This window comes from Cimex lectularius, unplaced genomic scaffold (genome assembly GCF_000648675.2).
Source record: "Cimex lectularius strain Harlan isolate CLEC.00 unplaced genomic scaffold, Clec_2.1 scaffold26, whole genome shotgun sequence".
NCBI lineage: Eukaryota > Metazoa > Arthropoda > Insecta > Hemiptera > Cimicidae > Cimex > Cimex lectularius.
Window position 1 is genome coordinate 251,684 of NW_019392721.1, and position 24,089 is coordinate 275,772.

The window sequence follows — 24,089 nt, forward strand, 5'->3', positions numbered from 1 at the left end:
AGAGCTTGAAGTCCATAAGGAGAAGGCGTAAGTGGTTCGATCCGATCTGTGAGGAGTTGAGGAGTGAGGCACGTGCCTAGTATCGAAACGGCAGTCGGCACGCTGCCCAGTGTTTTGAACCTGTCCGAAGGCCGGACAGCTAGCCCGAGGATGTTTGTAACCTTCCGTAGATAAACAAATTTACTTTTCACTCTGGATTTCTCATTAAAGTTTACGCCGTTTTTTTTTCTTTTGTCAGAGTCGATCGCCCGACTGGCGATAAATGGTAGCGGGCTGGCCGGCGAAAGGCCAGGGATGAAGTTTTCAACTTCCTCGTAACGCGGTTCCGTCTACACAGTTCGCTCGTCGCAGAGTACCAGCAGAATGTCGACGGCGGCACCTTCCCAGTTCGTCAACGGGCTCAAGTCGAGGAGCGCCGAAGTGAGGGCGAAAGCGGCCAAAGATCTCTACAAATATGTAAGTATCGCCCAAGTCCGCCGTCGGACTTTGCTCGTCCTTTTAAAACAACGCGTTTATTTATCAAATTGAACGTTTTAAAAAGTCCTGTCACCTCTGTAAAGATTGTGTCCCTTAACTTTGGTTCAACAGAGAAAAGTTCTCTAAAGTCGCACTTCACCTTCCTTGATTCGCATTTTGAAATAGACTTTCCTCGATATGACGATTCATTAAACTCTGATCTCTTTGACTGATTTTTCCTTGTATCATTATCACTTATCATTTTTATGTTCAAAGATAAAAAAATATTCTGCTACACAAGCTGTTAATCAATGAAAAAATAATAAAAATAAAATTTATTTCAACCCTTGTTATTTCACTATATTTGTAAAAATTGAAAGCTATGCAATTAAAAATTCTAAGTGAATTTTAAAGTTAGAATCTCTCTAAACTTGGCTAAGTTTTTAAAAGAAAGCCCCCTGCTTGATATATACAAACAGGGATTTCTTAAGCTGTGCTTCTCTATCACAAAGGCGACCTTCATTTACCGACGGCTGCAAGAATTCAATCAGTTCCAGAAGTCATAAGTTCGCTCTTTTTGCAATAAGTAAAACTCCATCGCCGATCTTGTTGCACTCAAAAAAGTTTGAATATTGTTTTCCCTGTTATACAAAGACTGATCATGTGTATGGATTCTCCAGCAGCACTGCTGGTCATACAGAATCAATTCTCCCTTAATCCCGTAATTCAGGAAATACTCCTAGCCCTGAGGGAAGTTCGTTCGAAAAATGTCACTGACCTATTCATATGGATTCTGGGTCATTGTGACATTCGTGGCAAATTCTGATGCAGCGGTCAAATCGTGGTCGTGGAAGCGACCTAAATAAATCGAGTGTCTGGGGAAGCCTTCTCACCCATATCAAGAGATCAATTTGGGAAAAGTGGCATAATGAATGGCGTCAAATGACTTAACAAGCTGAGAGAAATTAAGGAAGATGTAAAACAAAGGTCCACCGCCACTCGAAAGGAAGAAATGGTCCTAGCTTTCCTCAGAATAGGTCATTGCAGATTCACGAATGGTTTTTCTCATGGCGAGAGAAGCTCTATCGATGTGTCAAGAATGCCAGGAACCACTAACAGTGAAACATATTCTTACTGTCTGTCCTCAGATTGTGCCGGAAAGGAGTGCATGTAGTGTTCTAGGTAGTTTGGGACAGATTTTGTCAGATGATGGACACAAAGTATAACATATTTTCAGTTTCTTGAAGATGGCTGGTTTGTTTTCTAAAATTCAGTAGACGAGGCATGAATGATTTTTTTTTTTTGGTGGCTGAGGCCGTCTCGGCGGGTCTGGTGTGATCTTGCAGTTTCTGTTCATCATCACCCTAAACGTATTCTGTTCAAGTTTTCAAATTTATTTTTTATCTTGATCCACTCTGTTCCAAAGACAACCAAATTTTTCAAATTTAAATGTATTTCCAATATCCGCATTGTTGGAAATTGTTGGCTATTGTTGTTTGATCAGTTAGTCAGTTTATCTTAAGCAAAATTCAACTCCATGACAAATTAAGACCTTAAAGAGCCTTATTTATTTATTTTGTTTTTTGTGAGGGTATTTCTACTTTGAGATTATATGAACCCTCGGGTTTTTGAAAAAAAAAAAACCTATTTGTAAGTATGTCAAGTTCAAATGTAAGCCTCCTGGATTCAAACCCAGGACCTTTAGCGTACAGTGATGAACGCCTAAAGTCCGGCCACTGATGTCCCTTTAAAGATTCTTAAAGAGAAAAGATTAATTTAAAATATAGAAAATACTATTTCAAGTAATTGGAAAAGTGTCATTAGAACAAAGTCATTTATCAATTTATCTTTGATGAGATAGTAGGAATAAGCATATAGCTTTCAAATTCTATAGCTGTTGAAACTTTTGGTTAGTTTATTGTTTTGATATAGTTTGTTTGGTCAGATACAATTAGCCTTAATCCAATGTAAAAATATTGTTTGATATGTATTCATAGGCAAAAGTAAATCACAAAGCTGAAATCTCAAATTAATTTCTATTTCTACTAACAATACACCAAATTATACATTATTAAATTGAGAAAGCTTTTATTTCAAATAAAATAATTATACTATTTATCATTGTTTTTTAATGTTTATTTTCAAATGTCATATATGATTAATTATTAGTAAATATGAGAGAGTTAGCAAGAAAGATGTATAAAAAAAGAATTTTTTGTTTTATGTGCAGAGGGTTGGTGATTACTATTTTATATTTATAGGCATATAACTATATTACTACTAATAGCAGTATTTAATCAAAATTATTCACTGATAATCAAATTATGAGTTTATTTAATTTAGCTATGCCGTTTTCTAATTATTTAGAATAATAATAAGTTTTCTTGTATTCACCTAATTAACATGTTTTTAAAAAATTATGTTGAGAAGTTAATAAATTATTATAAGCAACTAGGTATATACAGTTTTACATATGCGTATCTACATATTCTAAGTACAGAAAGGGCCAGTTGAGATTAAAGCTTAAATTTACTCAAGTTCATCCCATAAAAATTCATTGAACGAGTAGTGAGCTTTATTTAGAAGTTAAACATTTTCATGCCGTAGTGTAATGTAAAATTTAATAATTCAATAGTTCTAGCTATTAGGTGATCTATTTATTCTCAATTTTGGCAGTTTTAGATTAGGTTTGAAAAGTTGGCACTTCGATCGCTTATTTGGTTTACTCAACAGTTAGACTTAAATCAAACATATACTTTGGTGGCCTGAGGGCAAATTGAGTAGTAATGGAAATCTGAAACTGGTCGTTAAACTAATTTGTAAAATATTGCATTGAGGACAGATTATTCTCATTGATTTTGTTTGCAAGCATATTTTAACATTTCACCAAATTCAAAGACAAGATGGCAAAACAGTTATGTGATACCAAACTACCGAGGATAAATAAACTGGACTGGTCGTGGGATGTTAAAGCTTAAAGTGTTAAAATCTTAGGCAAGGATAGAATTATTTTTTGGGATGTGGGAATGTTATTAACAATTTAGTTTCATTATCCATTGTGGTTCAAGATTCTTTTTCAACGTGCTTTAAGAAAAATCAACACTCTTGTTAAACTTTTAACCCAACAAGACTTTAATGAATTTTTTTTTATATATTAGTAAATAATAATAAAATTCATTATTTGTACCCAATCCATACATTTTCAGTTTCTATTCTAAATGATACAAACACTTTTGTTTTTGTAAAAATATTCAAATTTTTAGGTTAAGACTGAACTTCGTGAGCTCTCTTCAGAAGAGCTTGCTGCCTTTATGGATGAATTCACAAACAAACATATTTATGAAATGGTCTCCAGTCAGGATGTCAATGAAAATAAAGGAGGAATTTTAGCTATAAGTAAGTATTTATTTTTATTAACTTAATTAAAAAAGCTTAAACTGAATGCATGTTATTTATTTATTTTTTTTGTCTAGTGTGTCTCATAAGCTCTGACACCGATGCCGAGAATATCAATAGTAGGACGGCAAGGAATAACAAGTATACGCAGTATCTGCGTTACCTCTTACCTTCACAGGATAATGGCGTGATGGAGCTCACTGCAAAAGCCATCGGGAAGCTAGCTCTAGTCTCAGGTGCAAGATCTGAATTTTTTGTCAAATTTGAGATAGAAAAGGCAAAAGAATGGCTCAATGGAGAAAGGCATGAAGGAAAGCGGCATGCTGCGGTAATTCATTAGATTCCAGTCATACGATTTAGATCTTGATTTGAACTTAAATTTTATTTGTAGGTATTAATTTTAAGGGAATTGGCAGTTTGTGCACCAACGTATTTTTTTCAACAAGTGCAGTCTGTTTTTGAACCTGTTCTGCGTACTATACGTGATCCAAAACCGGCTATCCGTGAAAGTGCTGTGGAAGCTCTTAGAGCAGCTTTAGTCGTCACCGCTCAAAGAGAAACCACAAAGCAAATGCAAAAACCACATTGGTATGTGGTGCATATTGTCTTTTTTTACTTATTCTTATAACTTTTTCCCTTCTTATTTATCTCTTCCAGGTATAAGCAGTGCTATGAAGAAGCAAAAATGGGTTTTGATGAGGTTTATTCAAGGGAAAAAGTCAACAGGGATGATAAAATCCATGGTTCTCTTCTTGTCTTAAATGAACTCTTGAGATGTAGCAATACAGAATGGGAACACATTTTTCATAATATAAGTGCTTATATCCATTCTCCTCCACAGCAACAGGTGTGCAATTGTTTATTTATTTCAATTGTTATTGCCAGTGTGTGTAATAATTGAGAAAATTTTTAGGATAATTTAAATTTCTTACCTAAGATAAAACTTCCTTTATTTTCGAACAAATCCCGCCAAACATCACCTTCAGAGCTAGTAGTCAAGCCGTTATCTACAATGGAGCCGATATACGAAAGTGCAGCGTGTAAAAGTTTAATTACTGAAAATTTTGATGACATTTGTTCTTTAGTTCTTACACAAAGAGTATCAAGGAGTCCACATATTCATAACACGCTTTTAACAATTTTGCCACGGCTAGCTGCTTTCAATAAAGACAAGTTTGTTAAAATGTAAGAAAATTACAATTATGTCCAGAAGGTTTATATTTTATCTCTATTATTAAAATTTATTTCCTTAAAGGCATTTACAAGCGGTTATAGTCTACTTGCTTACTACAATTAGATCAAAGGAAAGAGATAGGTCTTCTGCTTTCACCACACTCGGGTTCATTGCTGTTGCGGTCGAAAAGAACATAATTTCTCATCTTCCAAAAATTATGGAAGCTATAAAAAATTCACTGCCGAGCCGTGAGGCGACAAGCGGAAGAAAGAGGTTGGAACCCGCACTCTTCGGGTGTATAACTCTCTTGGGACATGCAGTAGACGTTGCCATCAAAGATGACATCAAACAACTACTTCCGGCAATGTTTGCCTCCGGTTTAAGCCCAGCTTTGACAACTGCACTCAGAGAACTGGCTAAAACCATCCCTCAGTTGAAACGACAGATTTCAGAAGGTACGGTACATTATTAATTAATGCATATCCTAAACAACCAATATCTCAAATTACATTTCAATTTTCTTCTGCGTTTTTTATTATTAGGATTATTAGGAATGTTGTCACAAGTAGTGATGAACACTGAGCTTAGACATCCAGGCCAACCGCTGAGTGTGACAGGCTCTGTCACCCCTGCTCCAGTCCCACATGACGTCTCTAGTGTTGTTTTAGCCTTGAGGACACTAGGAACTTTTAATTTTGACGGTATTGTATATTTTCATAATGCATACTTCAGAATCACATTATACGAATTATTATGACTTTTTGTGTAAACAGGGCATTCTCTTCTTCAGTTTGTTAAAAAATGTTCTGAAGATTTGTTATACAATGAACAACAGGAAATTCGACTGGAAGCTGTCTGTACTTGTGTTCGACTGTTAAAATTAGCAATTGAAAGTACTTCAGCAAAACCTTCACCAACTGTCACCCAAACGGTGTCTGATGTTCTGTCCAAATTATTGGATGTAGCCATAACTGATGTCGGTAAGCAGATTCAAATCAATACTTCTTCATAACAAAATCGTCGACTTTTGTTAATAATTAGATATCTACAAGCCAGTTTAATTATATGTTCTAATTATTTTTATTTCAATTCTAGATGCTGATGTCAGATATTGGGTATTGGCTTCATTAGACAATACCTTTGACCTTCATTTAGGACAAGCAGAAAGCTTAAGCAAACTATTTGTTGCAATGAATGATGAAGTTTTTGACATCAGGGAACTTGCAGTGTGTACCATTGGTAGGTTGACTTCTGTAAACCCAGCGTACACTATGCCATCTCTTAGAAAGGCCTTAATTCAGGTATGTTTGATTTGATTTTTAACATATAAGTTGATTCATTTTTTAAAATTTTGATTTCCAGTTAATAACAGAGTTGGAGCATAGTGGTATGAGCAGAAATAAAGAACAGAGTGCAAGGATGTTGGACCATTTAGTATTAAATGCGCCTCGATTGATCCAGCATTACATTCAGCCGATTCTTCGAGTTTTGGTGCCAAAGCTGAAGGAGCCTGAACCCAATCCTATCGTCATTATAAATATCCTAAAAGTCATAGGAGATCTAGCAGAGGTGAAATCAACATTATAAACCACAATTAGGGAAAATATATTAATTTGCTTATAGGTGAACGGTAATGAAATGGTAAGGTGGAGGGAAGGGCTTGCCCACACCCTTCTTGATCTGGTTAGCGATGTTAGCTTTCCTGAGAAACGAGGTGTGGCGCTTTGGACACTGGGACAAATAGTTGGAGCGACTGGGTTTGTCGTCGAACCTTACAGTAAATATCCAACCCTTTTGGACACCCTTATTAACTTTCTGAAGACAGAACAGCAACCAGAGATAAGGTTAGTTCACAATTTATTTTTGATACTTGAGAACAAGTCAACAAGTTTTATTTTCAGGCGGGAAACTATTAGAGTGTTGGGACTGTTAGGGGCTTTAGACACGTTTAAACATAAAATGAATCATGGTCAAGTGGACACGCAGATGAATTCTACAGCTTTGTTATCCATGACTGACGGAAAATCTGAAGTTGAATCAAGTCACGGTATGTAAAAAAATATGTAATATACATCATGATTGTAAAATATTATGTTAGGTGTATAAGGAGAAGAATAGTTTGAAATAATAATTCCATGTATCATTCTTTTATGTGTGTATTGAATATAAGATTGGTATTCGTTGCTTGAAGGTTTGGAATAGTAAAGAATTGGAAAAAATTTAATAATAAACTGATAGGGTGGATAAAAAATGAATAAGTGTTAAAATTAAACCAATTTTGACTGACAGTTTCTTTCCTTTTGGAATGCTTTGGCTTTCTGTCTCATCTTAGGAAGTGTGATTCCCTGAACTTGATTTGTCTCGTTGAAACATTCTTCCGATTCAACAAACCCAAGTATCGCATCTACAAATCACATTGTACCCAGGTACTCTTTACATCTTATCTTTTGGAAAGAATCTCTAATCTAGGCCTATTACATTTTTATTTTTGTAAATTAAATAAGGAAAAAAATTTGTCCTGGAAGAAGTTTTACAAACCGCAATAAGTTGCAGAAACTTCATTTCCAAGAGAAAAAAGTACTTGACACAATATTTCAAATTTGGCAGATATAATTTGAAGAAATAGAAACTGAATAGAATATAGAGAAAATTAATTAATAAAATCCCACCATTTCAAAATAGGGCAAAATAAAGATCACGGAAATCAGATGAAAACGGTGATGAAAGATTGGGAGAAATTTTCTTACCATAAAATCTGGTCATGGGTAGGGCATATTGATCAATGGCAATCCAAATGAAATGATAGACAACAATGGGGGAAAGGAAGAAAAATAAGCAGAAAAAAAATGGATCGTCATAGAAGCTGGAGAATCGTGGAGATAGAGACACAATGGGAAGTCTTTGCTCAACAAGACTTTTTGGCACAAAATATGTTCAAAACAAGCTTAATATATTATTGATATATAACTTAATTAGTTATATTCACTAATTTCGTGGTCTGCTTGACCAATTAATGTATTACAATTAATTAAGGTTTTTAGTTGAGATAAAAAAGTCCATGGCACAAACGGGATTCGAACCCATGATCTTCGGCTAGATACGCCGCTGCTCTACCACTTGAGCTCTCGTGACCTCGATCCACTCGGTCACCAACTTCCTATCTCAAAAAAATGACAAAAAGGAAGGAAAACTCATAAGGTGGGGTTGAGATAGGAAGTTGGTGTCCGAGTGGATCGAGGTCACCGATAGCTCAAGTGGTAGAGCAGCGGCGTATCTAGCCGAAGATCGTGGTTTTGAATCCCGCTCGTGCCATTGACTTTTTTATCTCAACTAAAAACCTTAATTAATTGTAATTAATTAGTTATGTTAACACTTATAAATATTTTCCCTTTGTAGGTATAGGCTATTTGCTATATGAATCTAGAATTCTCTTAAAATCTAAAGTTATTTATTTTCATGTTATTATTCTTAGTTCGTTATTGGTTTTATTTACAGAACTTACTACAAGTGAAATGTTGGTAAATATGAGTTCGTCAACGCTAGAAGAATATTATCCTGCTATAGCGATAGCCACACTCATGAGAATTATAAGAGACCCAGCTTTATCTCGGCATCATTTAACAGTTGTGCAAGTATGTAAAACATGCCAATTAGTCAAAAAAACATGCATTATATTTTATTTGTAATTATAGGCAGTGACGTTTATATTCCAATCGCTTGGAATTAAATGTGTACCTTACATACCTCAAGTGATTCCAAGTTTTATAAACGTGATAAGGACGGCAGAATCCAGTTTCAGGGAGTTTTTACTTCAACAGCTTGCGACATTAATTGCCATAGTCAAACAGCACATTCGAAACTATCTCGATGAAATTTTCAAATTGATTAAGGTAAATAATTCATTCAATTTTTAATAGTTGATTCGGCTAAATATTTTGTTTTTGTTTAGGAGTTTTGGACTGTAAATAGCCCGCTACAAAGCACTCTGATATTTTTAGTGGAACATATTGCCGTAGCATTGGGGGCCGAGTTTAAAGTTTATTTACCACTTCTGATGCCACAGATTCTTAAAGTACTCTCCCATGATTCTAGTAAAGATAGGACAGTGACTGTGAAAGTAAGGGATGAAGTTTTTTCTTGTCGTATTGGGCATTAATAATTTTAATGTTTTAGCTTCTCAAGGCGTTACAAAAATTTGGAAACAATTTAGATGAATATATGCATCTTGTACTGCCACCAATAGTTAAGCTGTTTAATGCAGTCGAATATCCAATGGCAACAGCCAAAGAGGCGATTGAAACTATCGATCATCTTTCCGATACCCTCGACTTCACAGATTATGCTTCACGGATCATCCATCCATTAGTAAATATACAATCAGCCAGCGATTTTGATGGAATAATTAAAAAAAAAAATCTTTTGTAGGTTCGTAGTATGGATCAAACGCCTGAATTGTGCAGCACTGTAATGGACACGCTATGCTCATTAATAGTACAGTTTGGAAAGAAATTTAAAATTTTTATCCCCCTTGTTAAAAAAGTCATGAACAAACATAGGATTTTATGTCATAACTATGATGTGCTTGTTACTAATATTTCATCCGTGAGTAAATCATAATAGCTCAGTTTAAATGATAGCATTGATAATTTCATCTGCTTTTAGAACAATGCAACAATAGCAGAACTTGATTATTTATCAATAAAACATAGGATGTCAAGAAATAAGACTAAGGAAATATCATTAGCCTCAGATCATATAACAATTAAAAGGGTGAGTTCTTTATTTTATAAACTTTTTACTATAAACAAACTGGAAAAAAAATAGAAAAACTCTTAAGAAAATGTTTATCTAAATAACCAAAATTCTGTGTAAGGATGCTAAGTTTTGTTTGTACAACATTGAGTACCCAGAATACATAATTTTATTACATGTTTAACTTGTTTTAAAATTGTCTAGGTGTTCACATCAGCCCCATCTTTACAGCTGGCATGGACAGCTACCAGAAGGGTTTCAAAAGATGATTGGTTGGAGTGGCTGAAAGGTCTTAGCATAGAATTTTTGAAATTTTCATCTTCGCCTGCATTAAGGTAAATGATTAATTGTTACATTGTAATAAAAAGCTATAATAGAGTTTATGTTTCTAAAGATCCTGTGGTGCGTTGGCTGAAACCTACACTCAGTTGCCAAGAGACTTGTTTAATGCTGCCTTTGTTTCGTGTTGGACTGATTTAAGCGAGCCTCTCCAGCAAGAATTAATCAGAACTCTAGAACAAGCTTTAGAGGTGCCAGATCTGCCTGAAATTATTCAAACCATCTTGAATTTAGCCGAATTTATGGAACATTGTGATAAAGTGAGTTAGTGAACTTAAGCGGTTGATTTGTAATAGTTTCTTATAAAAAATTTTTAATGTAAAAGGGACCTCTACCTCTTAATGCTCAACTTTTGGGTGAAAAGGCTATGCAATGCAGGGCATATGCAAAAGCTTTACATTATAAAGAAGAAGAGTTCCACAAGGGCCCGACCTCACAGGTAGTTGAAGCGCTTATTTCAATAAATAACAAATTGCAACAAAGAGAAGCTGCCATGGGTAAGTAACTAAAAAAATACATATCACCAAAATATAAAAAAAATGTTTCAATTTGCAAAATATAAACATTCAAGGTCTTCTTGAGTACGCTATGACCCATGAATGTGAACATCTAAAAGTTGAAGAACGCTGGTACGAAAAATTGCACAACTGGGAAAAAGCTTTAGATGCATATGAAGAAAAGCTTCAAGAAAACCCGCACGATATAGAACTTGCTTTAGGGCAAATGCGTTGCATGGAAGCTCTTGGAGATTGGTAAGATTGCACTTGTTAAATATATATTTACAAAGGAAGAATGTATTAGTTAATATTTTATTCAGGGACCAGCTTCACTCTGTTGCGAGTGTACATTGGAATCAGATAGGTGAAGCAGGAAGGGAAAGGATGTCAAGGATGGCAGCGGCGGCAGCTTGGGGTTTGGAACAGTGGGATAGTGTCGAACAATACGTCTCGTGTATTCCTAAGGACACCACTGATGGCTCCTTTTATCGAGCAGTGTTGGCAATTCATAAACAGCAGTACACTACAGCTCAGCAGGTATTAATTACAACATAAAAACAAGATCTGAAAAATCTGATCTTAAAGAAAATGTTAATGTATGTAATAATATGAATTGTTAACATTGACTGTGGAATGGGGAATTAAGGTAATGCACTTTTGGACTCTTAGGCCTAGTACGCACTGGGATTCTTTGAATCTCCGGAGAGTCTCGGCTGCGTCTAGCCTGAGTCTGGTGTGTTGTGGGCTAGCATTTTCGGACTCTTTTGAATCCCATCCGATGTAGGATTCTTTGACTCAATGTTGCATAACATTTGCCAGTGTGGACGTGAGTCGGAACAAGCGCTCTTGCTTCATTTGTTTAGTTGACGTTGTAGTGAGCGTTTTCTTGAAGATTTTGACAGTGTCTTGTATAAAGTAATGTATGTATAATGTTGTGGAATACCGAGTCGGCATTACAGGTTTATCGAAGACATGCATTCCCATCGGTGTTTGTGGGATGTATCATTCATGGAATACAGAAATCGGGAATTGAAAAGCCAAACATTGAATGGTTTAGCCCAAAAATTCAGTGTTTCCATTGCTGAAATTGGAAAAAAAAATTAATTAATTAAATACACCCTTTAAAAGGACAGTTCCGTTTGTTTTGAAATCCTGAAGGTGTACATGAGGCTTGTATACAAGTCTCCATTCGCTAGGAACCGGAGAGTGGCAGCTAATCTGTTGGCTGGAGAGATAGATTCCTGAAAGTTGGTATCTTTCTTGGAAATTTGACTGCCAACTTTCATTAAAATGGTTTCGAAATCGGTCGGGGACATCCTCAAAAAATTTCTGAAGCCATCATTTAATCTCAACGTGTCCAAAAGATTTTTCCCGTATTGATTCCCGCCTTGAAATATTTGTCGAACCCACCATCTTTTTGGGTGTTTTTTAATGCACCTCCGATTGGATTCACTACGTACAATGCAAAACAGAGCAAAGGAAATTCCTGAGAGCTAGTTCCCTCGTCATTTTCGCAGGCACTGATGAATGTGAACTGAATCTTGGTCTGGACATGGTTTTTTGTGTCACAGGAGCCCCGACTCTGCCCCGCAACATGAATCGATTCAAAGAATCTCAGTGCGTACTAGGCTGAACAAATCAAAACAAGTAGATTTATTTTTGCTTGGCTAGTAGCAAATTCCCGGCACAAGGATGACACGCAAAATTGTGCTGTGTTCAACATTTTTAGACATAAAATGGGCTTTTTTCAACAACACGGGCACTCCGAGGCTTCATATAACCTTGTAGTTGAAAAAAACCCTTGTTAAAAAAAAAGTCAGTTAAAAAATTTTGACCAATTAATTATGGGCAAAATTTTATTATTCGAAATTTCATTGTATGTTGTTTTATTTTGGTTTTCTTGTTTAATTGGTAAGTGTAAGGGTTAATTTAGAATATGCAGTGTAGTGACCATGACTGCCTGGGATTTTACCAGCCATGGTGACACTGTTGTTTTTATTCACATCAGCATAGTGTTTCATTAGTATTTTCTTTGGGATTGATAAGCCTTCTCAGTTTAAATAGTTTTCTTTCCAAAAGGTAGATTAGGGATGAGGCCAGGAAGACAGAAACATTTATTTTCTTGTCAAGCTTTCGGCAGAATATATCGCCTTCATCAGGACTTCAAAAAATTCATTATACTATATGAACAGGTACATGTGTGGATAATGGAGTTGTACCGAGGTTCTACCAGCTCTCTGATATCCACACATGTACCTGTTCATATAGTATAATGATTTTTTCGAAGTCCTGATGAAGGCGATCTATTCTGCCGAAAATAAATGTTTCTATCTTCCTGGCCTCATCTCCAATCTACCTTTTGGAAATAAAAATATTTATTGTTTCATTAGTGTTCTAACAGAGGTGAACTTGTTACATAAGGGGCTGTTGATTGCTCTGATTTTGAATGAAGGGGAACAAAATCCGTGAAAAAAACAAAAGTCCATCAGACATGGAAATACAAAGGAATGGAAGAGAAATATAATGGGGGACCAGAAAGTGATGTCGTTTCTGCCCATGTCAATATTCGTTTGTCATTTATCAGCTCATTGTGTTCGCTAAAGATGTGCCAAAGACATTTTAAGTTTAGAATGACTTGTTTACTCGTAAATAATTAAATCTTAATTTTTTTGCAATTTATGTTGAAATAGCCAGCCAAATACCAGAAGAGGTACATATCATACATTGTATGGTAGTAATGCAACAGTTGCTTCCAAAAACATTTGTGATGTTTATCCAGTTCATTAAACGTTTGTAAATGCCAAAGGTGGTTTTCTAGTTCAAATCCAGTAATTTTGATCTTTTCGACTCTTATCGATAAGGAAGACTAACAACTTTAGACAATGACATGTTAAGGGTGGGAGTTAGCAATCCGAGTCAGACAGTTGAGAAACTGTCATTCTTTACCAACCTTGGTCAGCCATCTAAGAACATTTGCAGCAGATTAGTAAAGCAAGCAGAGTAGGTGTTTGTCTCCCACTTAATCTGTCCGAAGAAAACCAGCCCACCACATTCAACTTATTGCATCAGCAGCACATTACAGCAGCATTTTTTGATCGCTCGATCACTGGAGATGAAAAAATGGGTCCTTTATCTAATCCAAAATGCAAAAAGGTGCTTTTGTGTGTTTGGTGGAGTATTCGCGGGGTCGTTCATTTTGAAGTGCTGAAATGTTGACAAACTGTGAACAATTAGATCAAGTAAATCAATCTTTAATTAAAAAGCCCAGCGATTGTCAATAGAAAAGGGATTATTCTGCAAGAAGATAATGCAAGACCGCACTGTGTAAGACAAAGCCTGGAAAAAATTAATGAATCGGTTGAAAAGTATCGCCTCATCCTCAACACTCGCCTTTTTCTATTATGGAGGTAATTTATCTATGTTGGTGCAAATATAATAAGTGATTATATTTTAAATAAATTCAATAGGGTTAATAAATAAAATGATCTTTTATAATAATATCTATCCTACTTAAGGATAGGTGAACTGAATGTTTAATTTTAGGACTATTTAATAGTCCTATTAAATTCAATAGGACCCATTAATACAAAACATTTTTCAATTCTTTTTTTTTATCCTCTGTTGACATATTTGAATCAACGGCATTTTGTAAGGGTTAAAAACAAATCTCATTTCACCGTTTCAAATGTGACAGTGTGATGCTGCGTTGCCTTAAGGAGTTCAATACTTGATGTGAAGGGACTTGCAACAAAACAAAGCTCAAACAGTATGGGAAAAAAAATTAACAGTGTTTCCTTTTCCATTATTTATGCTCCTGCCAAAAGCGTATTTTTTTCTTCTGGGTTAAAATAAATTTCAGTTGAATAGGTATGGTTAAAACCATTGGATTTCCAAAATGCGATCTCCAGATATTTTGCTCAAAAACCAATTAATTTTTATTGATTCAGCATTGAAAATTTGTACTACTGCAAAAGGATAACGAAGATGATTATATCTTTCATTAAATGTAAAAACTAGTTAAAAATTTATGTTTGCATTTAATGTAAAAAAGGAAATTACTTTCCGGTTCCCCCAATACCATGTATAATTGATTGAAGATGAAGCATGTTAAGGAGATAAAAATTAATCTCAAATTTTGAACACATGGTCTGAAGGAAATTGGAAAAAAATGTTATGAATGTGTATTTTGTATTCTATGGTGTACCAATTTGTATTATGTATATTTGTATTTGTATAATGCCGAACTATATGCTATAATCAAAGCTCTAGACCACTTAAGTAAAGTAGACAGTTCTAAATTTTGCCTTATCACAGACAGCAAAAGCGCCATAGCACAAATTGAAAACTTCAATACAAATTCAAAAAGTGACTATCTTTTGAGTGATAAAAGTGATTAAAGAAGACACATGACCTAAAGAGTTGCAACAAAACTGTCGTCTTCTGCTGGAGTAGGGCACACATTGGCATAAAAGGCAACGAAACGGTTGACCACCTGGCCAATCATGCAACGAAGGAAGGAGAATACTCGGACATCAGGCTTCCAAGACTGGATGCCAAGCGTTTGCTGAGCTCCGTGTGGAAGGATGAATGGATCGCCTGGTATAACACGAGTAAAGGAGCCTCCTACCGATCTATATTTAATAGTCCTACCACTGTTCCTTGGTTCAAGAACGAACATGGAAGCAAAAAATTCTTTTCGGTTTCAATTTGAATTGAGGAAACAAAATTTGAGGACGAACCATGCTATCTGCGGATCTCATTTGTATAGGATCAGACTCAGACAGTCGCCAAATTGCCCAACCTGTGATGAACCAGAGACCCTCAAACACTTAGTGTTCTCCTGTGTGGAGCACGAAACTACTAGAGCAACTCTTTTTGACTGACTCTTCCTGCTGAAAGAAGTAATTAAGCCGTTTTGTTTTGAGAGCCTGTTGGCATCAGGTAACAGAAAAGTCTATAGAGGAATTTATGAATTTCTACAGAACCACCCGGCTGCATCTCACGATATCTGAATAGCTTTTGATTAATGGTCACTAATCTCTACACATTTCTACAGAACACCGAGTTGGACTTATAATTAAGTCAGATAGCCGAGAGGCCTGGGATTCCGCTGGATGGTCTGGGCGGGCTGGGTGGGTTGCTGACAGGGGGGTTGAAGAAAGTGCACAGGGCAAGTTGTGCCCCAGACTGCGGGGAAGATGCGGACTTTTCCAGGGGATGTAAGTGGTTTTTATCCGCATCTTTCTGAAGCATCCGAATCTGGGTGGTGTTGCCCAAATGTCAAATGTCTACACTTAATAGATGCACTTCGGCCGACCGGTCGGCGGTGGCCTGGTCTGGTTCCATTCTGGTGAGATCTTGGACTTAGACACTACTCACGGGACTTTGGCTGTTTGCTAAAAAGGCGAGGCCATGAAAAAAAAAAAAAAAATGTATTAACAAGTGCTGTCTGGATTCGATGTCCATTGACCAATTTCAGTTAATTGTTGTGTATTGGATCAGGAGTGCAGTCTTAATTAATTAATTACTATTGTAATTTCACAAACTTTTTGTCATCTATTCAGCCTTCTTCAGGGCTTTACATTAATTAGCTGTTACATTATAATTAGTGTATATGATTTTTCATTGTGTACACATTGGTATTATTGACTTATTACAGTTTTTTAAAATATTATAAATATTTTTACCCATTTAGGACCAAGAACACTTTTCCCCCACCTTAAATCATTCACATAGCTATTCTATTAAATAATTTATTTAAAGGTTTGTTAAGTCTTATATTGTCATTTAGCTTATAGACACTGCTAGAGATATGCTTGATACTGAGTTGACATCGATGGCAGGAGAAAGTTACCAGCGAGCCTACCCTGCGATGGTGTCTGTACAGATGCTGGCAGAATTGGAAGAAGTCATCCAATACAAGCTAGTTCCTCAAAGACAACCAATGATAAGGAGCATGTGGTGGAGAAGACTACAAGTAATATAATTTGTTAAAATTTGAAAGTTGATTTTCCATTATACAAATTAACATTAATTACTTTATTTATTTAACTAATAAAAGGGATGCCAAAGAATAGTTGAAGATTGGCAGCGAATAATTCAAGTTAGGACGTTGGTGGTGAGCCCACAAGAGGATATGTACACCTGGCTTAAGTACGCCTCTTTGTGCAGAAAATCTGGAAGACTTGTAAGAATATTTTTTTAGTTGTTTCGTATTATGTATAAAATTTGTTGTTTGTTTAGAAATTGTCACACAAAACTCTTGTGATGTTGATGGGCTTTGACCCAACTTCCAATGGGGATCAGCAACTTCCTACAACTTATCCGCAAGTGACATATGCTTACACTAAGCATCTTTGGACTTCTGGAGAGAAAGACAAAGCTTTCAGGTGAAAAAAAAAAAAAAAAAAAATCAACAAGATAACTTGATTGAACTAATTGAGTAATCCTTGTTTTCAATTAATTATACACAATTTTTTCAAAATGAAAAATTTGTGTCACAGGCGGGATTCGAACCCACAACTTTCGGCTCAACACACCGCTGGTCTACGACTTGAGCTACTGTGACTTCAATCACCCATGCCATTCTAGATTGATACTAAATTTTTAATTATTAAAAATCTAGAATCACACCCGTGAATCGTGCACAATCCCGCTAATGTAGTGCAATTGTTAATAGAAAGTTCTTCTATATGAATCCGCGATTTGCTTACAATTGGAATAAAAGGGGGGAGTCAAAATGAGAAGTTTGTGACGGGTGATTGAAGTCACAGTAGCTCAAGTGGTAGAGCAGTGGCGTATTGAGCCGAAAGACGTGGGTTCGAATCCCGCCTGTGACAAATTTTTCATTTTGAAAAAATTGTGTATAATTAATTGAGTATTTATATAATTAAGTCGAAGCTGATAAAATAATTTTAAAAAAAATCATTGTTTTGTTTCAACAGCCAGCTTAACACTTTTATCCAAGCTGCACAACAGCAACCCATCATGCAGTTATCAGGCCCTGACGATTTTAAGCAACAAGACTTGAGGAGAAGACTACTTGCAAGGTTAGACTGATTCTTTTGGTTAATTCTTGTAATATTTAGAATTTTGGTTCAGCGTGTTAATATTATAGGTGTTATATGAAATTGGGTTCATGGCAAGAACAACTTCAAGGCATAAACGAACAGTCGATACCTGCCATACTTCAGTGTTACATGTCGGCGAAACAGCACGATGATACTTGGTACAAAGCTTGGCATGCATGGGCTTATATGAACTTCCAAACTGTATTATTCTACAAAAATCAGCAAATGCAGCATTTGAATGAAGAACAAAAAGCACAAGTAAAATAAAAAAATAAAATTTAAAAAAAAATTCTTACTGCACTTAACAAATATTTAATTTTTCTTCTTCTTTTAGCATGTATCGCAGTTTACAGTACCAGCAGTCGAAGGATTTTTCAAATCAATTGCTTTATCCCATGGAAGTTCTCTTCAAGATACATTACGGTTACTTACATTGTGGTTTGATTATGGACAATGGCCTCAAGTGTATGAAGCAATAGTTGAGGGAATTAGAACAATTGAAATCAACACATGGTTACAGGTATTCCAGTTCTCATATAATATTATTAAAAAATATATTTAAATTCTGTCTCTCTTCTCTCTAGGTCATTCCTCAACTGATTGCTAGAATAGACACTGTTCGTACCTTTGTCGGTCGATTGGTACATCGCCTTTTGATTGATATTGGTAAACAGCATCCACAAGCTCTTGTTTACCCTTTGACGGTCGCAAGTAAATCTGCCAGCTTACCTCGACGTTTTGCCGCAAATAAGATTTTGAAAAGTATGCGGGAGCACAGTCCAAATTTAGTTCAACAAGCAGTGATGGTAATAGATTTTGTGAGGTTTATTTTTATTTGTTTTTATTATGTATTTAATTTTATAGGTAAGCGATGAGCTTATCAGAGTTGCTATACTGTGGCACGAGTTGTGGCATGAAGGTCTGGAAGAAGCGAGCAGACTTTATTTTGGGGAGCAAAACGTCAAAGGGATGTTTGAAACATTGGAGCCACTCCATGCAATGTTAGAAAGAGGCCCTCAGACATTAAAAGAAACATCGTTCAATCAAGTACTTAGTTCATTTTGTCATTGACATTACATTAAAAGAAAATATTATGAGAATGTTTTTTTTTCCAGGCATATGGGGCAGATCTTGGTGAGGCTATGGAATGGTGCCATCAGTACAAGATATCAGGGAATGTCAGAGATCTGAATCAGGCCTGGGATCTTTACTATCACGTGTTTAGAAGGATAACTCGTCAACTGCCTCAGTTGACGTCTTTGGAACTGCATTATGTCTCGCCAAGGCTGTTACTTTGTAGAGATTTGGAACTCGCAGTTCCTGGCTCTTATGTTCCTAATCAGCCCATTGTACGAATCGCTTATATTAACAGTTCGTTGCAAGTTATAACTTCTAAACAACGTCCAAGAAAACTTTGCATCAAAGGTATGACAATAAATATTCTGAATAAATTAAGATTTTAAGTTGAGATAAAAAAATTCAGTGTCACGAGCGGGATTCGAAGCCACGGCCTTCGGCTTGATACGCCGCTACTCTACCTCTTGAGCTATCGTGACTTAAATCCACTTGGACACTAACTTCCCATCTCAACCGCACCTTTTGAATTTTCCCTCCTTTTTGCCATTTTTCAAATGTCGTTTAATCTATTTGATTCTCATTTGGTTAAGCAGACCACGAAAAATAGTGAATTTAATGAATTAAAATGAAGTAAACTTCACTAAAGCTCTCCGTGGCCATTTCACTTGTTCGCCAAGAATCAAATAGATTACATGACATTTGAAAAATGGCAAAAAGGAGGGAAAATTCAAAAGGTGCGGTTGCGATGGGAAGTTAGTGCCCGAGGGGATCAAAGTGACGATAGCTCAAGTGGTATCAAGCCGAAGGCCGTGGGTTCGAATCCCGCTCGTGACACTGACTTTTTTGTCTAATTAATTGAAAAATATTAATTGGTCAAGTGGACCACCAAAAATAGTGAATTCTGAATAAATTAAAAAAATAAAAATCTAGTATGTGTTATTTATTTTATTTTTTGTAGGAAGTAATGGAAACGACTATATGTTTTTATTGAAAGGACATGAAGATTTACGACAAGACGAAAGAGTAATGCAGTTATTTGGTCTTGTCAATACTTTATTGTTAAATGACCCTGATACTGCTAGGCAAAATTTGACTATTCAGGTAAATCCTTTAAATTTAAATTCCTTTTTTTTGTTACTTTTAATAATTATAATTTAAAACTAGTATATTTGTTAATCTAAATATTGTAAAACGCAGATAGGTTATACAAAAAGGTAGCATTTGGCTTAGTTTTAATATGCTGGTTTTGTTTTGAATTATTAAAAATAATCTACTAACGTCATATTAATTTTTCCAGAGATATGCTGTGATACCTTTGTCCACAAATTCCGGTTTGATTGGGTGGGTTCCTCATTGTGATACGTTACATACTTTGATAAGAGATTATAGAGAAAAAAAGAAAATTTTGTTGAACATAGAGCATAGGATTATGACAAGGGTAAGTAAATATAAGTAAAATAACAATGACTGATTGGTTTAATACAATTGTTATTTTTTTTAGATGGCTCCCGATTATGAGCATTTGACATTGATGCAGAAAGTTGAAGTATTTGAACACGCTCTAGAACACACGCAAGGCGATGATTTGGCCAGGCTCTTATGGCTTAAATCGCCTTCGTCAGAAGTTTGGTTCGACAGGAGGACAAACTATACAAGATCGCTTGCAGTAATGTCTATGGTCGGTTATATATTAGGATTAGGTGATAGGTGAGTTATTTATAATTTTAAAAATTTTATCCATTCTATTCAAACTGTTCAAATATGTAATTATATTTAGGCATCCCTCTAACCTAATGTTAGACAGACTCAGTGGAAAAATATTGCATATTGATTTTGGAGATTGTTTCGAGGTTGCAATGAACAGAGAGAAATTCCCCGAAAAAATTCCATTCCGGTTAACTAGGATGCTTGTCAATGCAATGGAGGTAATATAGAGTATGGAATGTTTCAAATTTGAATTTTGAGTGTGCAAATTTTTAGGTGACCGGGATTGATGGCACATACACAAGAACTTGCGAGAGTGTAATGACCGTTCTTCATAGGAATAAAGATAGTTTAATGGCTGTACTGGAAGCGTTTGTTTATGATCCTTTGTTGAACTGGAGGCTTATTGAAAACAATGCTAATTGCAGTAAAGCCAAAAGGGCTCAAGCAGGATCGAACCATTCTCAAGACCCACTCACTGAACTTCACGACAGTTTGTCGACGATGATGACAAACAAACCTGCGATCCCGAGCAGCGTAGAAAATATAGGTTTTTATTTAAAAATGCCAATTTTTGTTAGAAATTTACTGTAATTTGATAATTTCAACCCAAATTTTCTGCTTTAGGAGATGGTTCCCAACCAGAAAATACAAATAAAAAAGCTCTAGCTATCGTTACAAGAGTAAAGGAAAAGTTAACAGGGCGTGATTTTGCACATGAAGAAAGTCTGACTGTAAATCGCCAAGTTGAACTTTTAATACATCAGGCAACATCTAATGAAAATTTATGCCAGTGTTACATCGGTTGGTGAGTAAATTTATTTAATCATGGTAATATTGAATTTTATCAATAGAAAATAACTGGGTATTAATGTTCTGTTAGGTTTAAGTTTTTTAAATAGTGTGTTCTCCTTCCCCCCTTAAAATTAACATAATCTGTGCAGACATAAATCATAATTTTTTTCATACTTTTACGGTATTCATTTTGTTAAACATGAGTCACAGTCAATATATTAATTGCAGACTATTCTCATTTTACCTTCTAATATCTCAGCCCACACAAAATACAGTGAAATCCCTTTTAATGGATAATTTTTGCATTCCTTGGCAAAAAAAGATAAGATTTCTGTGTATTTTAAACCCTCTATAAACCCCTCCAAACTGGTCGCAGACACTGCCATCAGTCCTCATCAGAGTAATTCACCCGTCTAGAACAGATGTAAACAGTAAAAATATATTAAATGAGGAAATATTTGTTACAATTATTTTATATTTTTTAATTAAAAAAAAAAGGTATGACATGTAGAAATTTTCTTTTCTGAGAAATCATAAAAACTGTAACCCTTTTCTAAGGGCCTCACATACCCTGTTTTGTACTAGAAATTGTTAAGATAGAGTCGATCAATTCACTGGTTAAAAATGATGGTTCTTCTCAAAAAAAGTTTATGAGTAGGACCATCGTTTTCAACCAGCATTATGTTTTGTGTTCATTTGAACTTGTTTTGATAATCCATGTGTAGTTACTTCATACTTACTATTTTCTTCTTAAGGTTTGTTCCTCCTCCGAACACTTCTATCCCACACAGGATTGTTCACCTATTTGACAGTTTCTTTTTCGTTTTTGCCTGGAAACTACATTAACTTCATGTGGTCTGTTTCTTCTTTGAAAGCTTGTTTTACATATAGGAACCAAAAATTCATATCCCACTGCTTTAACACAGTTGACTCTGGTCGGAGGAGTGCCACCCTATCTATTTGATAAGTAATTCCTGTCACAGGAGGGCTTAACATCCAACTGTGTTAAGCGTTTATTAAATTGGATGTCATGGACGAACGGTCAAACTCTTAATAATACTTTCTTCATATTATTTATAATTAACAAGCCCTAGTCTGTGGGGACTGCTATTGTGGCTGTTGTATACACACTTAAGCCGCACTTTACTTATGCTCTGTTTCACAGATTCAATTTTCAAAAATTACATCCTTGGAAAAAATCCGTTTCAAAATTTCAGTTTCTCCTTTTCTGTAAAAAAACATCTCTGACTGGCATATCTGTTTTTCTGATAAAAAACCCAATTTTAATGGCCTTTTTTATCTGAGCTGTGGTGGCTATTAAAGTTACATTGTGAGATTTTACATCAAAACTCTGGATGTCTGTTCTATCTGAAATTCACATGACATCGAGTCTATTTTACACTTTCTGATAGTGTTCAATTCTGAGTGAAATTCGTTTGTTTCACCGCATTTGTTTCACTCTGTTGAGGTTTTTGGATGGCTCAGATTCTCGACGCTTCATTCGTTATGCATGTAATTGTGCACAAGTTGATGTGAGAGTTTAATTTTTGATTTGTTAATAATTTTTTTATTTACACTTATTTTTCTTTTTAAATAGTTGTACATGCTATAATTTTTTTAATCCTACAACCTCCAGAATTTTGTAATTAATGCTGCAAATTGAAATTTTATTTTTTATATTTTAAATAAAGCATTGTTTATTATTATTATTATATTTGAATGCATCACAAATGTAAAATGCGTTTATCTAAATTTTAAAAAAAGCTAATATCAATTTTTTTAAATATAAACATTTTTATTTAATTAAAAGTTTCATTAAAGTGTTAATTATTATTTATTTCTGTAGAACATAAAAGTTATTTTGATTTAAAAAAAAAAAAAAAACTAATTTCAACTCCTTCTGAACGAATACCCCTCAATAAGGAACGACAAAAACGCATTTCTTGCGTTTTTTTTTTTTTTTCATTTATTAGTTACATATATGTATAAGTTATTATTTATTTTGTATGCCCCCTTACTTTTTTTAAAATTAATATACACGCACACATTTGCAATTCATTTCTTGTTACAAACTAACATGTCTAGAAATATTCTGTAAGCAAAAAAAAAAAAAAAAGATTTAAACAGAGAAAATAATGAAATGTTCCCTTTTTAGATAGTTTCTACTTACAGTTTTTAGTAGCAAAGCCGTTCTTAAGTTTGTTTGTTCGTTTTAATTATTTCAACTCATATTAATTAAAACATTTAAACAAGGCCTAAAAAGACAATTTTATTAAATTTACCATGTTATTTATGTCCACAGGTGCCCGTTTTGGTAGCAGCGTTTTGTACACATCAGCTGTTTTTCAAGTTCAATGTTTTGTATATTTTTTAGTTTAACTTTTAAGTTATTTTTATTTTAATGTGAATTGTTATATAATTTTTAGTAAATAAAATAAGTTTTAATAATTCTCATTGTAAATTTACCATTACTTTTGGAAATAAAGGTTTAATTTGCGTTTTATAAATTGTCAGTTTTATGAGCTATTTTGCAATTGATAGAATGAATTGTACATAACAGTTTTTACGTTTTTTTTTCGGGCTTTTAAAATGATGAGATGAAATATTTATGATTCGATATTCCTTTTATTTCCGGGCTTTTTTCCTTGAAAAACAAAAACCCCTTAAGGTATAAAATTAGAGAAGAAAAAGTAGAAATGTATAAATAACAGGTATTATTTGTTAAAATATTATAATAGAATAATTATATTGTACATTTGTTAAATGAAAGTTCAATAAATAGCATTAAATTTGCTAAGAACATACAAAATAAAAATATATCAATATTAA

At 34.7% G+C, this 24,089-nt stretch overlaps 1 protein-coding gene across 1 annotated transcript; it reads left to right on the forward strand.

The window, feature by feature from the left end:
• Nucleotides 1–24,062, forward strand: LOC106669228 (serine/threonine-protein kinase mTOR). The gene is made up of 40 exons (XM_014398548.2): nt 1–456; nt 3,720–3,852; nt 3,930–4,180; nt 4,244–4,440; nt 4,510–4,699; nt 4,766–5,037; nt 5,108–5,481; nt 5,569–5,727; nt 5,800–6,006; nt 6,122–6,327; nt 6,389–6,595; nt 6,650–6,870; nt 6,928–7,073; nt 8,522–8,658; nt 8,719–8,916; nt 8,976–9,143; nt 9,200–9,391; nt 9,452–9,628; nt 9,689–9,796; nt 9,983–10,113; nt 10,173–10,377; nt 10,443–10,614; nt 10,689–10,869; nt 10,935–11,151; nt 16,406–16,591; nt 16,676–16,801; nt 16,858–17,003; nt 17,559–17,663; nt 17,732–17,942; nt 18,019–18,204; nt 18,269–18,490; nt 18,549–18,731; nt 18,800–19,109; nt 19,720–19,862; nt 20,059–20,199; nt 20,263–20,468; nt 20,539–20,686; nt 20,742–21,015; nt 21,093–21,273; nt 23,563–24,062. Exons 1-40 carry the CDS (start codon nt 364–366, stop codon nt 23,576–23,578), a joined length of 7,326 nt encoding a protein of 2,441 aa, XP_014254034.1. The 5' UTR covers nt 1–363; the 3' UTR covers nt 23,579–24,062.
• Nucleotides 24,063–24,089: the final 27 nt, after the last annotated feature.

What these genes read in the sequence shown, in the direction of transcription:
- LOC106669228 (XM_014398548.2), top strand. Translation starts at nt 364, where the DNA reads ATGTCGACGGCGGCACCTTCCCAGTTCGTCAACGGGCTCAAGTCGAGG. An exon ending in CCAAAGATCTCTACAAATAT is followed by an intron (nt 457 to 3,719) that starts GTAAGTATCGCC and finishes TCAAATTTTTAG; the next exon opens with GTTAAGACTGAACTTCGTGA. An exon ending in AAATTTTCAAATTGATTAAG is followed by an intron (nt 8,917 to 8,975) that starts GTAAATAATTCA and finishes GTTTTTGTTTAG; the next exon opens with GAGTTTTGGACTGTAAATAG.